This window comes from Mirounga leonina, unplaced genomic scaffold (genome assembly GCF_011800145.1).
Source record: "Mirounga leonina isolate KUSES-001 unplaced genomic scaffold, KU_Mleo_1.0 Mir_129, whole genome shotgun sequence".
NCBI lineage: Eukaryota > Metazoa > Chordata > Mammalia > Carnivora > Phocidae > Mirounga > Mirounga leonina.
The window spans coordinates 60,192,119-60,209,309 of record NW_023270323.1 but is presented as its reverse complement, the minus strand read 5'-3'; the positions used below and the strand labels follow the sequence as shown (position 1 = coordinate 60,209,309).

The 17,191-nt window shown below is 36.9% G+C and overlaps 1 protein-coding gene across 4 annotated transcripts in view; it reads left to right on the top strand.

The window, feature by feature from the left end:
* The window catches only part of TBC1D19 (TBC1 domain family member 19), a 167,988-nt gene that overhangs the window by 33,275 nt on the left and 117,522 nt on the right, over positions 1–17,191 (top strand). For 3 of the 4 annotated variants that reach the window (XM_035005183.1, XM_035005181.1, XM_035005182.1), the window contains exons 2-4: positions 2,090–2,162; positions 3,113–3,158; positions 9,509–9,584. In XM_035005183.1, coding sequence (XP_034861074.1) covers positions 2,090–2,162; positions 3,113–3,158; positions 9,509–9,584 — 195 coding nt within the window. The remainder of the gene's footprint in view (positions 1–2,089; positions 2,163–3,112; positions 3,159–9,508; positions 9,585–17,191) is intronic. The other variant, XM_035005184.1, reaches the window with a different exon arrangement.

The window sequence follows — 17,191 nt, the reverse complement described above, 5'->3', positions numbered from 1 at the left end:
GAGAGGGAAGGGGAAAGAATCTCAAGCAGACTGAGCATAGAGCCTGGCATGGGGCCAATCCTACGACTCTGAGATCATGACCTGAGCCAAATCAAGAGTCAGTTGCTTAACCAACTGAGCCACCCAGGCGCCCCTAAAGAAGTTTTTTTGATATGTCTTTTTAAATCAACAGGTTTTCTCTCCTTCCGTTTGTTTTCCTTACACTTTATGAGCTAAAGAACAGAGCCATTTGACCTTTAGGATATCTCATATCCTGGATTTTTCTGATTGCACCCTCATGGTGCAGCTTAACATGTTCCTCTGTCCTTTGTATGACTTGTAAATTGACAGCTGGACCAGGGGCTTGATCAGACTGAGGTGTCTCCCTTTGGCCATGACTATTGGCAAGTGGAGTGTTCTTTCGTTAAGAAGCACATAATATCTGGTTGTCTTTTGCATTGTTAACAGCTGTTTCTTCTCAGTGCCTAGAATTAGTAATTTATTAGGGGCTGCAAAATGGTGATACTCTAATTATATCACATCTGTTTTAGTTATTAGCTGGAATACTTTTATCAGGAGACATTTCCCCTTATCTATTATTTAGTTACCCTGTGATGCAGTTTCTATAGGAAAGGCAAGATATATGCCTTTTCCTTTATTTACTGGTTTTCAAGGTAATACATTGGCTCTCTGTCATCCTCAATTTTTATTACTCTATCAGTATTTTCTCCTCAGTATGGCCTTGTCTGGAAAGGGAGCGCTGGTTGGTCAGTGTCAAGAATTCATAGGTGCTAGGCTGCCACAGTCTCTTCAGACCTCATCTGCTATCTCTAGTTAGGCAGAACCCCTCCAAGTTTTAGCTCCTGTTCTAAAATTGGCTTTTCATATGTTCCAGTGAAAACAGTGTTGGCTATTTTGGGGGTCCTCCTGTTTTCACATCCATCACATATCCCACTGCTTCCTTCTGCTTTTTCCTGCACAAATGCTAATACCATACAGGTCTGTGGCTGTTGGTTTGTCCCCAGCTGCTTGTATTTTAACTTTGTTATCACCAAGTTTTGTAAATGTTTTCCATGGGATTTTGGTTTTCCTATTCAGTTGCTTGGTCTGTTTTTATGTGGAAATCAGGGAGATTAACAAATAAAACAAAAAACCACCCAAACCAAAAAATAACTCACTACCTCCAATGCCATCTTCCCAGAAAGAGGTGTAATCTTTGAGGGGTTAGAGTGAAAGTAAGAATAACTGAAGTTTCTGACTTAGAAGATCTGGTGCCTGGTAATTTCAGTGATGAGGATTAAAAAATAGAAGAGAAGGAACAAAGTATGAGTGGAAGATAAGATCAAGTTTTGATTTCTTAGGTTTGAAATGCTTATCATGAGTTATCCTAAAATTATTGCCTTCTTAAGGAATAGACTTTTAGAACTTGATAGAAAGAGCTAGGTGATGAAAGATCAACACTGAAAATAAAGCCATTATAAATTGGACAAATTATTACTTTTTGTTAAAATTACAGTGTGAAAAACCAGTAGAATAGAAAGCATGCACTTAAAGATGAAGGAGACACTAATAAGTATTTGTGAACTAATAGTTTTATGTGTTTTCCATAAATACGCACAACAAATGAAGGTTTGCATTGAGCAGCAATCTGAAGAGGAAGACACTTTTCAAAGATCTATTTATAAGGGATGCAACTGGCTTTTTGGTCATTAGGTGTAAATGCCGCTGTATATGTTTGATATAATATTAAGAGAATGAATTTATAAAATCTGAGTATTTTTCCTACTAGAAAAATAGATATTAAATATTCATAAGATAAAAATCCTAGATAAAAATTTAAGTATTCATAAGCTGCAAGTTTTTATATTTTGAGTAGACTGCAGTGTACCATCACAGATCCTGTATTTTAAGAGTAGATGAAAAAGTCTTCTCTCTTATGAGCTATTCTAGATAATTCTAAAGTGCTCTGACTTCAAAAAGGGATTTTTAAAATAGTATGCACATCTGGATACTCCTTTTTAAAATTTTCATTCATATTAAATATCAACCCAAATGACTTACTTTTGACTTCTGTCTTCTCCTTTCTTTTTCTTCTTCTTTCTAAAATTAGGCCTGTCTTCAGAGACCTGAGATTAAACTTGAATCACTAAAAGAAGATATTAAGGAATTCTTTAAAATATCAGGTTTGTAAGTTGCTTTTTTCCTCCTAATTCTTTAAGGCAAAATAAGGGAATACTTTATTTGGAGGGAATATTTTATCCTCAAACTTCCAATTACTCATTAAAAATTGTGGAACAGTGGGTAGATAGGTTTCTATTTGATGAGAGTTAGAACTTTCAGATATTTCAATAAAATGCTGCAAAAATTCAGGAACGCTGTGGGAATCACTGCATTAAATTAATCAGTTTTGAATGCTGTTTACTTCCTGATCAACATACATCCTCAATGTATGAAGAATCTCCCTCACTAAGCACTTCCTCTTTTACTTTTCACTTGTGGTTTCTTTTCCTTCTACACTTTTTTCCCCTTCCTCCTTTCTATCCTTTCAAAGAAAAGAAAAGAAAATGCTAATTTCTTTTAGAGCAAGAAGAGAAGTTCCCTATTCTAACCTTTGCACACAGAAATTGAGATGTTAAGTGGTTTACTTACCCAGAAAAATTCACGTAGTTAGCAGCCAAGCTCACTGGTCTGATGGTACCTCATAATAATGTTTCTGTCGTTCAGGAGTTTACGGGCTAGTTAGTTGTAACTAATTGCTTATGATCGATCTTTGTCAGGGTGCTTGGCTGTTTCTTGCCCTTCCCTTGGCACATTCCTGATAGTACTAGTAGCACTGTTTTGGTATTCACTGAGCAATGGAGGAAGGATTTCTCCCATCCGGAGAAAAGGGTACAACAGTTTTACTTAAAAGACAGTGTCATACTGATAATTTTGCCACTCAGTGTTTGCCACTGGACATAGTGAATGTATAGGAAGTAATTCCTTAATAACACTTACACAGCAATTGGCGATTGATAAAGTTCTTTCACAAATGAATATGATGTTAGAGTTTTAGTGAGATAAATTTAATTATAATGTATGCTTATTTTTAAAACTAACACGTTCATATATTTTATTCTTTTTTAAAAAATAGGTTGGGAGAAGAAACTTCAGAATGCTGTTTATAGTGAACTGAGTGTGTGAGTTTTTCCTACCTATTTTGAGATACTGTTATGTTTAGCTGTATTTACTTTGTAAGTAATGAATATAGTATTGCTGTGTACACTCATTATATTGTTATTTTTCATTAGTATTTATATAACATTCCACGTAAGTTAATACATTTAAAACTTACAGTCCTGCCTGAGAATGAATAATGAATAGGTGGGGTTTTTACCACCAAAATTTTTACATTAACAATTCATTTATCCAGTGTAGGTTAGGGAAGTAAGTTACTATTTCAGATAACTGAAGCTTATCAACTTCTTTTTATTGTTGCCATTTTGGATATTACCCTTTTTCTGTCTTTATAAAGCAACCATTCTAAATATAATTACTTTTTTTTTTTGCAAAATTGGTGTCATTAGTAAGAAAATCAGTGTTTTTGTTAATCTGGACTTGCCCTCAGAGTCTGTTGAGGTGTATAAAACTATTTGTCATTATAAAGAATAAAGATGTAGAGTTAGCTTTTATAGTTTATTCAATATTCCATTATTCATCAGTTATGTATTGAGCCCCTACCATGTGCTAGCACTATGCTAGGCACTGGGAATATAGTATAGAACAAGGAATCAATTCCTACCCTCATGGAGTTTATAGTCTAATGGAGTTCCTATGTCTTTTTTTTTTTTTTTTTTTTTTTTACTGCTATCAGTGTGCCTGTGTCTCTAGCATTCTCTAGATTCTAACACTTCTGCTCCTAACTTGTCCCTTCTAATCTGCCGTTAACTGAGAAACAAGATAATCTAGTTTATCAGAACTGTTTCTAAAATAGAGACGCAGATGAAGGCCTGTGGACCTGTGCTTGGACACACATTTTAAAAATTAGTATTTACTTCTTTGCTTGTCACCATTTTCCCAGTTGATTTATAAATTCTTAAATAAATCATATTTAAGTGCTATTGAAGTTGACTGTGACCATATCCCTGGTACTAGTCACCAAGGAATAGATGTTTATCATGATAAGTAAGGTTTTAAATGTACAATATGTATAGAGATGCCACAGGTTGCTTAAACTAATATGAACATGGTGATTTTTCTCTTTGCCTGTTATACAGGAAGCTTGTTAACTTTCTTTGTTTCCAGTACTGGTGGAATAAAAGCATCTGGTTGTGTGTAATTACAAACAGTGGCTTCTCATCTGAGGAGATTTTACTGGTGATTGCTATTTTTGTAGTCTAATCCATTCCTGAAAATTGTTCAATGAGTGAACAGTGAGTGCCTTTTTACTTGATGGCAGGGACAGTATTTCATTTATTGTCTTATTTTCAATATCCTAATAATAGACATTAAATAAATATTTTTGAATAACTTGTTGGGATTTTTGAAGGAGTAAATAATACTACTTTTTTTACTCATTTGGGTTTTGAAGAAATTGAGAAATAAGATAAAACATAAAGGCAAGTGGGTGATCAAAATTATACTTCGATTACTGATAAAGACTAGATAAGAGGACACAGCTTAGTGCAAGAGCAAAATGAGTCCTTTAACTGAACTCCAGAACTAAGTAGACTTAACCTTCCAATTAAATAACATTGGTGAGCATGTTCAGTTTATTACTCCAAAATTTAAAAGTTGGATAAGGCACTAAACCTCTTCTGTGGTGTAGCAAGTAAAGCCCTGGAGAGAGGCCAAGAATGTGATGGTAATGGAGCTCTTTTCACAGGGAGGGACACATCCAGGGTGGAGAAGAAGTGTTTCCCCTAACATAAATCAGAAGAATAAAGGGGACTGAGTATACTGTGTTGCATTTTTCATTGGCAGAAACCATTAGATGGACAAGTAGAGAGCGCAAACAGTAAAGTTGAAGAATTCACTAGGTTAAATAGAGTAGAAAAAATATGTTCTTACCTAATAAAGGTGTAGATACATGAGCTGTACAGATGATACCTGAAAACTGTTCACTTCATTTTAGTAAACATGTCAAAAGATTTTTGTCCAATTCTTGTTTAAAAGAGAGAGAAAAATTTTTGTATTCTGTTATTTACCTGAAACTTTAATTGTAGCCTAGGTTAGTTCTTCCCACTTAAAATTGACTACTTAATTGGGGTGCCTGGGTGGCTCAGTCCGTTAAACGACCAACTCTTGGTTTCACCTCAGGTCATGATCGTGGGGTCATGGGATCAAGCTTATTTAATTATTGTTGTGTTAATATTTAATAGGCAATTTACATAATCAAATGAGCCTTTTATGTAAGCACTGTGCTAAGCACTTTAAATACAGTACCTTATGGAATGTAATCTTCACAACAACTCTATGATTGTGGAATTTATTATTATAACCATTTTGCAGAAGAGAAAACTGAGGCTCAAACTACTTAAATAGTTTGCTGAAGATCATATGGCTAGTAAATGGTAGTGAATGGGTCTTGACCTCCAGCTATTTGATACTACATCTCACATAGTGTTTATCTTATCTCTCGCCTGGATTAAAAGTGTTATGAAACAAGAATTATATTTTATATTTCTTTTAGTACCTTCAAATAAATGGTATTGAGTCAGCAGATAGGTAGTTATTGGGCCACCAACCAATGCTAACACACAATAAATATTTGTTGAATTGAGTATACCCTGTAGATATTAATCCTAAACTTACTAAAAAGATTTAATTAAGACAGTCTTTAAATGGAACATGCACCTTTTTTTCTGTCTTAGTTGTACTTTGTGTAGAACAGTTGATAAAGAATTAGGTTACCTGTTATTATCCTTTAAGGAATATAAATAAACCTTTTTAAAGTCTTTCAATATAGGTATATATTATAAAAACATATACCATATTCTACTGTTATAGTAGATAGATGCAAATATCTGCCATACTTTAGAGAGGTGTGAATGTTGAACAGTAGCAGACCAAAAATGGAAAGATTTTAGATAATGGGTACCTTTCACTAGACCACAAGATATGGTTAAGTCTTTATAGACATTCATGGCATTTGCTGGAAGAGTGTCAGGCAGTAGACCAGAGTACTTCCAAAATACTGATCACATAGTTCTTCATTGCCTTCTTTTGAATGTTACTTTAAATGTACTTGCTATGTGTTATGCACTGAGCTAGGAATTGAGGATGATGAACAAGCTGCATAGTTTTTGCTTTCACGGAGCATATATCTCAGTGGAGCACACACAGTTTAAGGAGGCAATTATAGAATAGTACAAGTACTATGATGAGGAAGTACGCAGAACACATAGGGCAGGCAATTAACTCACGTTGGGGATATCATGATGGCTTACCAAAGGAAACAATATTCAGATTCAGATAAAAAAGCTAAGGTAGTGTTAATCTGGGGAAGGAGTAGAGAAGAAAAGTGCTTCAGGAAGAAGGGAGCAACAAGCTTAGAGATTTAGAAGTGGAAAAGTGTGGCACATTGGAGGAGCGAAGTTGTATGGCTGAGTGGTATGGGGAAAGGGACATGGTGAAGGATGATCCCAGACATGTAGGTGGGGATGTGCTTCTTCCTCAAGGCTTGCTATCTATCTATCTATCAGATTTATTTATTTATTTGAGAGAGAGAACATTTGGGCGCTGCGCTGGGAGAGGGGCAGAAGGAGAGAATTTTTCAAGCAGACTCCATGCCAGGTGCAGACTTGGGGCTTGATCCCACGATTCATGAGATCATGACCTGAGCTGAAACCAAGAGTCAGCTGCTTAACCGACTGAGCCATCCAGGCGCCCCTCTAAACTTTCTTAGACGGGATCCTAAGAGCATTTGGGTGTCATTTTAGAATTTTAAGCAGAGTAGTGACATGATCGTATTTGCGTATTATATTCACGCAGCAATGTACTGGTTATCTAGTATGTGCCGTGCATTATGCTAGACACTGGAAATGGAATTACTGGTGAATAAGGAAGACATTGCTCTTGGCTAAATAGCCAGACAAATTGGCAAGGAGGTTGAAAATAGTATGGAAGGAGGGGAGACTGCTTAAGAACCTGTCAGATGAATACAGGCAAGAGATGTTGGTTGTCTGTCAGTGGGTGGAAAAAAGATGAGAAGTATTTCCAGGGACTTAAGGCACAGGAAGAGGCAGGAATCAAGAGTGATGCACAGGTTTCTTCAACCCTCGTCTCTTCATATAAAAACATGAGCTCTACAAGGACAGAATTTTAGCCTATTTTGTTTACTGATATTTCTATTACCTTAAACACTTAGTAGATTCTTATTAAATATTTCTGAATGGGGGCGCCTGGGTGGCTCAGTTGGTTAAGCGGCTGCCTTCGGCTCAGGTCATGATCCCAGGGTGCTGGGATCGAGCCCCACATCGGGCTCCCTTCTTGGCGGAGAGTCTGCTTCTTCCTCTCCCTCTGTCTGCCGCTCTGCCTACTTGTGTTCTCTATCTCTCTGTCAAATAAATAAAATCTTTAAAAAAAAAATATTTCTGAATGAATAAAAATCTAACTTGATTTGGCTTCACATTAATGATTTTTGAGTTGCTACCTCTTCTTACCTATTTATGGATAAACTTCTTTGTGCACTAAATAACTTAAGATTATCAGTAAGTTCTCTCAAGTTTCAATCCTAAATTTCTAAGTTTTATTAAATTTAGAGATAATTATCATTAAAATTAAAGGATTTTGAAAAATATTTAATTCTAAAGTATGGTCCCTTACAAATGATATAATGAACAGTATGAAATAGATGGTTTTTAAACTATCTTGCATATATGAAGAAATATTGAGGTATATATATCATTATTTTTTCATTTGTGAGTGGGGAAAGATGATTTATTTAGGTACATGGAGTACAGATTTTAGTGGAAAAAACAATTAGCTAGAAATAATTAGTGAAACTGTTTTAGAGATTGGGTTGAACAGGTTGCTTTTTCTATTCCAGAAATGTTTCCTTTGGACAGTTGAGCATTTTACTCTTAGGTCCTGGGGTAGGTATAATTAAGCTTGGTATATCATAAACACTTTATATGTTGGTGTCCCACTTTGGATGAGGCATTTCTTGAAAATTCACTGTGTGGGGGGCTCCTGGGTGGCTCAGTTGTTAAGTGTCTGCCTTTGGCTCAGGTCATGATCCCAGGGTCCTAGGATCGAGCCCCGCATCGGTCTCCCTGCTCAGCGGGAAGCCTGCTTCTCTCTCTCCCACTCTCCCTGCTTGTGTTCCCTCTCTCGCTATCTCTCTCTGTCAAATAAATTAAAAACATAAATAAAATTTTAAAAAAAGAAAGGAAATTCACTGTGTGGTTCTTGAGTATTAGAACATGGTTGCTTTGCTGTAGGCACAAGTGTTACGACTAATTTCAGTAGGAGTTATTTGTTGTTGTGAAAGAGACTGGAATCTCTAAGTAAATGTTGAACTGTTATGTTTTCCTTTTGTGCTTTCTGTGATTTCATGTCACTGTGTCTCAATCATTATATTCCAACCATTCTGGCTTTTTCTGATTTTTAAACATTCCAAATGTTCCTAACTCAGGGTCTTGTGCTTGCTGCCCGTCTGCCTGAAATATTCTTTCCCTAGATCTTTGTATGGTCAGCTCCTTCTCACTTATGTCTTAGTTCAAGTATTAGCTCCCCTAGATACTTACCCTTGCACATCACTTCTATCTCATTACCCCACTTTCATTTTCTCATAGCATGTATTACTATCTGATATTGTTCTATTAATTTGTTTCTTTTTGTAATTATTGACTGTCTTTCTTCACTAGAATGTTAGGTATATGAGAACAGGGGGTGTCATCTCAATTACCACCATATACTTAGTACCTAGACGGCTCAAATATTTGTTGAATAAATAAATGTTTTCTTAATAAAAACAATACATTTTGAATATGAATGTAAAGTTACCTAGAAAACAAGACATTAACATTCTTAAATTTTTATTAAATTTGTGTATTATATATTAAAACATAGCTCTTTTAAAGATTGTATTTATATTATCATTTAAACTATGTAAAAAATATGTAATCATATGGAAAAGGAAATTGGGAGAAATGAAAACAGTTGATATGTTAGCAAGTTCATGGATTTTTTCAACCTTAAAAAATTCCTCTAAATGTTAAAATATTTATATGCTAAAAATAACAGTTCTGACAATTTTTACATGAGCATTTACAAAGCTAAGTAATTTTAAAATTACTTCAGATTATGAATTCAGATTATTGTGCAGCTCAACTTTTAACAAGTAAATTGCTAATCTAAAACTACAGTATTAGTAGGATAAGAAAGCTTTATCATGTTGTTGTACCTTCTATAAACACACAAAATTGCTAACAGATATTCTGTTTCATTTATGACATGGACCACAGAGGTAAGTAATTTCTAACAAAGAGAATTAATTAGTTATCAAGATAAAGCACAATATTTAGCTGCCTCTTTTTATCCCTAGGTTTCCTTTACCTAGTCATCCTGCTGCACCCCCTGAACATCTGAAAGAACCTTTGGTTTACATGAGGAAAGCACAGGTTGGCTGTTGTTCATTTTTAATTTTATTTTTCCATGCTAAGTTATATAATACAGAATGAAAGATCCTAATTGGTATCAGGAGTATATATTATTCATTATATGGAAGCCTGGGTAAGAACCACTCCAGCGATGTGAATAGTATTTGCATGCTCTTCCTTTCTACTTTTAGCAACCAAGGAGCACACCTACTTAACTACAGTAATCCTGAAAATGTTGAGTAGAAGGAAGAAAAAATCATGTACCATACTGGCCTGAAATTTTAAATGTGATAAAAGTATTATGTGACCGTTTATTCCTCATGCTCTATGATAGTAAAAGAATGAAATGGGAATGAACTGACTCACTCTTCCCTTAAAATATTGGCTTTTGAAGCTGGTGATACTGATAACTGTATTTGAAATAGGTTTGTTCTCACAGCAGGCTGCTATATACTAACTGTATTCTTCTGTCACAGAACTCAAATGAACCTGCTATCTAAAATGGGCTGAAACAACTAAAATTCACTTAAAAAAAAGAAATGATTTTTTTTTTTTTTTTAAGATTTTTAATTTTATTTATTTGAGAGAGAGAGAGCACAGGAGGGGGTACGGTCAGAGGGAGAAGCAGACTCCCCGCTGAGCAGGGAGCCTGATGCAGGGCTCGATCCCAGGACTCCGGGATCATGACCTGAGCCGAAGGCAGTTGCTTAACTGACTGAGCCACCCAGGCGCCCCAAAAAGAATGACTTTAAACAGAAAAACTGTAAAGAACTGTTAAAATAGAAACTTAGGCCCTGTCACATGCCCCTGACCTCTGGACTGTTCACCTCAGTGTGGCCTGGCGCACCTCTGCAAGCCTTCCTTGCGGTACTGAGTGTGACTCTCTGCCGCTGCCAAGGGGTTTAATGGGCACCACACAGTCGATCTTTCTCAACCATAGTCTCAGAGATTATCATGAGAAATTTCAAATATACCCCAAAGAACTCTCGTAAACCCATCACCCAGCTTCACTTATCATAGTGGTTCGTTCTGCTCCTGAGAAAGAATCTGCTGCTTTGAGTTATCACAATCCAAGCGGTGGGTGTGGGGCAGCTTTTTTATTTTTCAACTTTTATTTTCATTTAAAAAGCTCTCAAAATCAGATGGTGAAAGGAAGCAATATAAACAAAAAACATGGAGATATTTGAGGAAATATGTAATATGTTCGTATCTCTGGGTGGTACCTTTAGGTCTAACAATCAGACAGTATTGTTGATATGTCATAAAGCAAAATCATTAAATGATACATGTGTGAAAAAATTGTTCGATCTTTTGTTGTAAAGATATAAACTCAAAAAAATGAAAAGATTGGGTCTGAATATTTTTTTGGTGAAATTTGAAAATTTCCAAAGGGTTTGGAGAAAGTATCAGTTTTAGCATATTAGGTATAGGAAAGAAGATAATAAAGTTGTTTTCCTATCATGACGGAAAAGAAGAGGTAAAGAGGTAAATCACAGGTCCATTCTTCAAGCCTGCTGCTAGTTGCTGAGAACACATAGGAAGGGTAAGTGTATGTATCGTGTATAGATAGATGCCACTCCGCTCTCTTCTTCCCAGACTTGCCCATTCACTCGGGGCCTGGTGCACTACAGCCCATTGGCCAGATCTGCCCTGCCACCTGCTTTTGTACAGCAGGCAAGCTAAGAATATTTTTTTTACATTTTCAACTGGCAGAAAAGCCAAAAGAATAGTAATATCTGTGACCCATGAAGATTCTAGGAATTAATAAAACACCTTTTATTGGAAAATAGTCTCGTTCATTTATTTACATATTGTCAGTGGGTGCTTTTGCACTGCAGTGTCAGAGCTTAGTAGCTGCATAGAGACCCTATGACCTGCAAAGTCTAAAATTATTTGCCGTTTGTCTTTTCACAGGAAGCTTGTCAATCCCTGCACCACATTATTCATTCTTTAAGAGCAGGGACTGTGTTTTTTTATCCTCGGCATCCAGTTCCACCCATGGAACACGATTTGTTGAAATAATTGATTCTTTAACTGTGGTCACACTAAATACCTCCTCTACCAGTTAGTGTCTGCCTGTCTTCTTTTATTTGTTCTCCCTGAGTCATCTAGTTCTTAAGCTCCCTGTTGTATTGGGCAGTTTGCTCACTTTGTAGTCCGGATGGCATAACTCCCATTCCAGCAGTGTGCTCCCTGGCACCTCATCGTCTCTTGCCCCATTAGACTTCTGTTCTGTCTGCCATTCCAGTCCTCAGCCTAAGCCTACCTCTGTCATCTATTTTCTTCTCCCAGAATGTGGAATTACTTAGGAAAGTCACGTGAATTCTATGTTTGCCCTCAGTTTAGTCTAAATCCATTTATTTGTCTTTCAGTGGATTCATTTTACTGCCTGTCAATCCTTTTATTATTATTCATCATGCGTTATCTGCTTTCCAGTTAGGTTTTCCCAGTTTTTCACACTTGTGTAGCCCCTAATTCTACCTCTCTCTCATTTTAAACATTTAAATATTTTTAACATTCGCCACTTAGTTTATTAAGAACATTCAGGTCCTCTCATTCAGGTTTCCACAGCTTCCCTCTTCTTTGCCGCCTCATCTTTTTTTGCCTCTAATCCTCTATAATCAACTATCTACTGTACATTTCTTCTGTGACGTCAAACTCAACATGTCAAAAACTGAGTTTATTATGTTATTCCTAAAATAAGCATCTCCTCCTGACCTTCCTATTTCTATTAATTCATCATTACTATAGTAATTTAGACTTGAAATATCTTTGATCTCTGTTTTCCATGTCCAAATAGTCATTAAGTTCTATAAGTTATTTCTTCCCATAGTCTTATAGCCTTTTCGTCCTTTTTTATTATCAAGGCCATTACCATGGTGATCACAGCGATGATGAGGAGGACGACTGCCTTGTATTGAGTGCTAACTTTGTTTCAGACATTAATTCACATCCTGATTTTCAACTTGTTTCCCTCCCCATTGTCATACGTACTCTTATTACAATTAACTTTAGCTACAAGTGGGTGAAACCTTATAACGTATCTCACTGCCTTCTCCCGTCTTCAGTGACTACGAATGCCTAACAAGTTCCTTTTCCAAAGTGCAACATTTAAGGATTTTTACTGTTTGTCCCTAGCTTCCCCTTCTACTTTATCAATCTCTGCTCTCATAACTGTCCTATGTGCCCTTCCAAGTGAATCGTTTTGCCTTTCCCTCTTGCATCTTTTAACGCTTTTCTTATTTTGTTTTCTTGTCCCGGAAAGCTCTTTCTGCCTGCTTAGCATTATGAAAATCCATCTATTTTGTGAGGGTCAGCTCACATGACATCTCTTCTCTGTGACAGTTACCATCCCTGTTGAAAAGGATCTCTCCCTCTTTTGGACAGTGTAGCACACTGTCATTTTATGGTTCTTATCACAAATTGCAGTCTGTTATAGCAATTTCTGTGTACATCTTTTTCACTTTTGTTATAAGCCTCTTGAAAGCAGTAACAATTTAAAAACATTTTTTTATACCCATTACTTCTAACATACTGACCTTTATGTAACACGAACTTAGGAAGTTTATGTCAAATTAATAATAAAGGTGCTTGCCATCTCTTCTACTGATTATTGTGATATTCATTTAAAAGATCTTTACTGAATGCCTGCTAAAAGACTCTCTACTATGTGCTATGAAGATTCAGAAATAAATTAGATATGGGGCGCCTGGGTGGCACAGTCAGTTAAGCATCTGACTCTTGATTTCAGTTCAGGTCATGATCTCAGGGTTGTGAGATCAAGCCCCATGTTGGGCTCCGTGCTCAGCATGGAGTCTGTTTGGGTTTCTCTCTCCACCTCCCTCTGCCCCTCCCCCCAGCTCACTGTCCCCCTCTCTCTCTCTCAAATAAATAAATAAATCTTAAAAGAAAGAAAAAATTAGATAAAGATTCTGCCTATGGGTAACTCACGGGTTAATCATTGAAAGAAGACATGGGCATAAATAGTTGTAGTGTAAGGTAGAGAGTGCTATGTGCTATGGGGGAGGTGGCCAAAACATTCTGTAGGAGCACTAGGAAGGACTTGGGCATAGGCGGTTCCTTATTAAGTTGTTCTTTGCTCTTTACAATCAGAAAGAACTTAAAAAAAAATCCAGTTAGTATTTCCTTCCCCTTTTATTAAGTAAAACAGGTTGGCAGAAAATATTTTGGAACTGGAGCCTGGAAAATTTTGATTTTTTTTTTCCTATTAAAGTTGCATGAGTTATTTGATCTTCCCTTAGATCTTGATTGTGTCTTCAGAGTTGGGATGTAAATCAGCTCTCTGCAGTTTTTGGCAAGCTAGATTGGTGTTCAGTTTTCTGGACTGATGTGGGAAAGAGGTTTCTTATACTGCATCAGCATTTCCCAAAGTGTTTTCCGCTGAATACTAGCCCTGAGAGATGCTCCACAAAAAAGGGTGCCGTGGACAAGTAAGTTTGGAAATTGAGGCCCACACTGCCTTCCTCTTGGTCAATCACAGTTTATTTATTTAATATTTAAAAATTCGTGTTTTTTCATTGAATTTATTTTTTGTTGAAGTATAGTTAACACACAAGGTTACATTAGTTTCAGGGTTTCAGGTGTTCAGCATAGTTTCGGGTGTACCACATAGTGATTTCATGACTCTATGCATTATGTTCACCAGAAGTGTGGTTTCCATCTGTCATCATACAATGCTGTTACAGTACCATTGACTGTATTCCCTGTGCTGTACCTTTCACTCCTAGAAGCACAATTATTTTATGATTTTTTAATGGACTTAATTTTTTACAAAGGTTTTAGATTTACTGAAGAATTAAGAAGATATTATAGAGTTCTCATAGATTCCATACCTAGTCTCCCCTATTATTAACATCTTAAGTTACTGTGGTACATTTGTTACAGTTAGTGAACCAATATTAATATGTTATTATTGGCTAAAGTTCATACTTTATTTGGATTTCCTTAGTTTTAACCTAATGTCCTTTTTCTGTTCCAGGATCCCATCCAGGAAACCACATTACATTTGGTTGTCATGTCTCCTTAGGCTCCTCTTGGCTATGAAAGTTTCTCAGACTTTCCTTGTTTTTGATGACCTTGACAATTTTGAGAAGTACTGGTCAGGTATTTTGTAGAATATCCCTCTGTTGGAATTTGATGTTTTTCTCATGATTAGACTTGGGGGGGCTGGTTCTTGGAGGAAGACCACAGATAGAAAGTGCCATTTATGGTCCTCACATCATGTCAGGGTATATACTGTCAACGTGGTTGGCACTGTTGATGTTGACCTGGCTCGCCTGGCTTGGGTAGTGTATGTGAGGTTGCTCCACTGCAATGTCACTCTCTGCCCCCCACCCCCTTGTATATACTGTTCTCCTTGGAAGGAAGTCACTGTTTATGGTTCACACGTAAGGTGAGACAGTTATGCTCCCCCTCCTTGAGGTGGGAGTCTCTACAGAAATTATTTGGAGTGTTTCTGCATGGAAGAGTTGCCTCCCTCCCCCCAGTTATTATATCACTGTGGACTCAAGGATGTTTATTTTATACTTTGGGTTTTAGTTCAGTACTCCTTAGTTTTGTTGCACACAATTTGTTTTAGGCTCTGAGATGTTCTGCAGTAAAGAAACTGTTTAATTTTATTTAATCCAGTGTTGTTCAAATTTATGTGACCGTGAAACCCTATTTCCATGTAAAACAATTCGAGAACTACTTTGCTACACCTTTTAGAGAAAGCAGTATTTGAAGAAACTGATATATGGTGTGTGATTAAATATAAGTATATGAATTTTCTTGTGAAATAGTACTAGTAAGCACATAGCGCTCTAATTATGTGCCAGGTACCATTCTAGTGCTTTACAAGTGTTTACTTATTTAACATTCATGACAAGCCTGTGAGGTGTGTTACTCTTAGGATCTTAGATAGGTCCAGTTTCACAAAACCAGTAGGTGGAAGAGTTGGGATTTCAACCTAGACAGTCTGGCTCTAGAATCTGTACTACCAGATGATATTTAGCCTGTTTCTCTATCCACTCCCGAAATGCTCAAATTCAAGGTATGCTATGTGGTGGAATTTGCTCAGTTCTCTGTCAATCCAGTAACCTAAATAAAAATGAAAATTTTGTTAGTTTTATGTGACTTCAATTCCCATCCTCTTCCTAGTTGATCTTTCTGCCTTCTGTTTAGTCACTCCATTTCTTTTTTTTTTTTTTTAAAGATTTTATTTATTTATTTGTCAGAGAGCGAGCAAGAGCGAGAGAGAGCGAGCAAGAACGAGAGAGAGCGAGCATAAGCAGGGGGAGCGGCAGGCAGAGGGAGAAGCAGGCTCCCCCTGAGCAGGGAGCCCGACGCGGGACTCGATCCCAGGATTCTGGGATCATGACCTGAGTCCAAGGCAGGTGCTTAACCGACTGCGCCACCCAGGCGTCCCTAGTCACTCCATTTCTTAAAACTTCCCAGACTTTTAGGGGGTTCATGGGTGGTTCAGTTGGGTTAAGCATCGGACTCTTGTTTTGGCTTAGGTCATGATTTCATGGTGTGATATCGAGCCCTGCGTGGGGCTCCGTGCTTGGCGGGGAATCTGCTTGAGATTCTCTCCCTCACCCTCCCTCCCCTTCTGCTGCTTCTCCTGCTCAAGCTCAGGTGCAAGCGTGCTCTCTCTCTCTCAAATAAGTAAATAAATTTTTTTTAAAAAACGCAAAACTTCCCAGACTTTTAGGGTACAATTGCAACTTCTTATTTTTGCTTACAAAACTATAAATGATCTTGCTCCTTTTTACCAGTCAGGTCCTATCTCTTGTGTCCTCACACTGTTCCTCCCCATCCTGCCACTCCCCTGCCCACTTCCACACACATCTGCCTTCTCTATCTAATTATGCTTGACTTCCTTCAGTTGTTCCAGCAGGAGAACTGTTGCTCATGCCATTGCTTCTACCCAAAACTGCCTCCCCACAAATCCCACCTATTCTGGCTAACTTCTGCACATTCTCAGGTGTCAGGTTACAGGATGGTTTCTGACCTTGAGATCTCAGATTCTCAGGTGCTTTTTCTTTGTCTCCAATCCTCCATACAGGAAGCCCCCTATACCTCCTACCACAGTACTTGGATTGTCTGTATTATCATCTAGATTCTGCCATCTCTGTAAAGCAGGATCGGTGTCTCTCCTTTCACAACTACATCTGGCACAGTGCCTGCTCATGGCAGATGCTCCATGGATGTTTTTTTTTAATGATCGATCAATTGAATAAACAAAAAATAGAAAATGTTCCCCCTTAGAAAATATTCACACCCTTTTTCCTAGTAATTCTACTTCTAGAACCTTATCTAAAGGGAAGAATCAGGGAAATGCAGAAATTTATGTTCATGATAATATTAAAAAATTTAAAAGACTCTAAATGAATAACAGTAGGGTTTGTATATATATAGCGTGGTATCTCCAAAAGACAGGCATCAAAAATGTTATTTTTGAAAGAATATAATGAAATAGGAAAGGGTATACAATATAATCTTAAATGGAAAAAGCAAAATATAAAACAATATAATTCCACTCTAATTAAATATGTATATGCATGTGTATATGTATACACACCCATGTATATCTCAATTGTACACACACATGCATAGGAAAAATG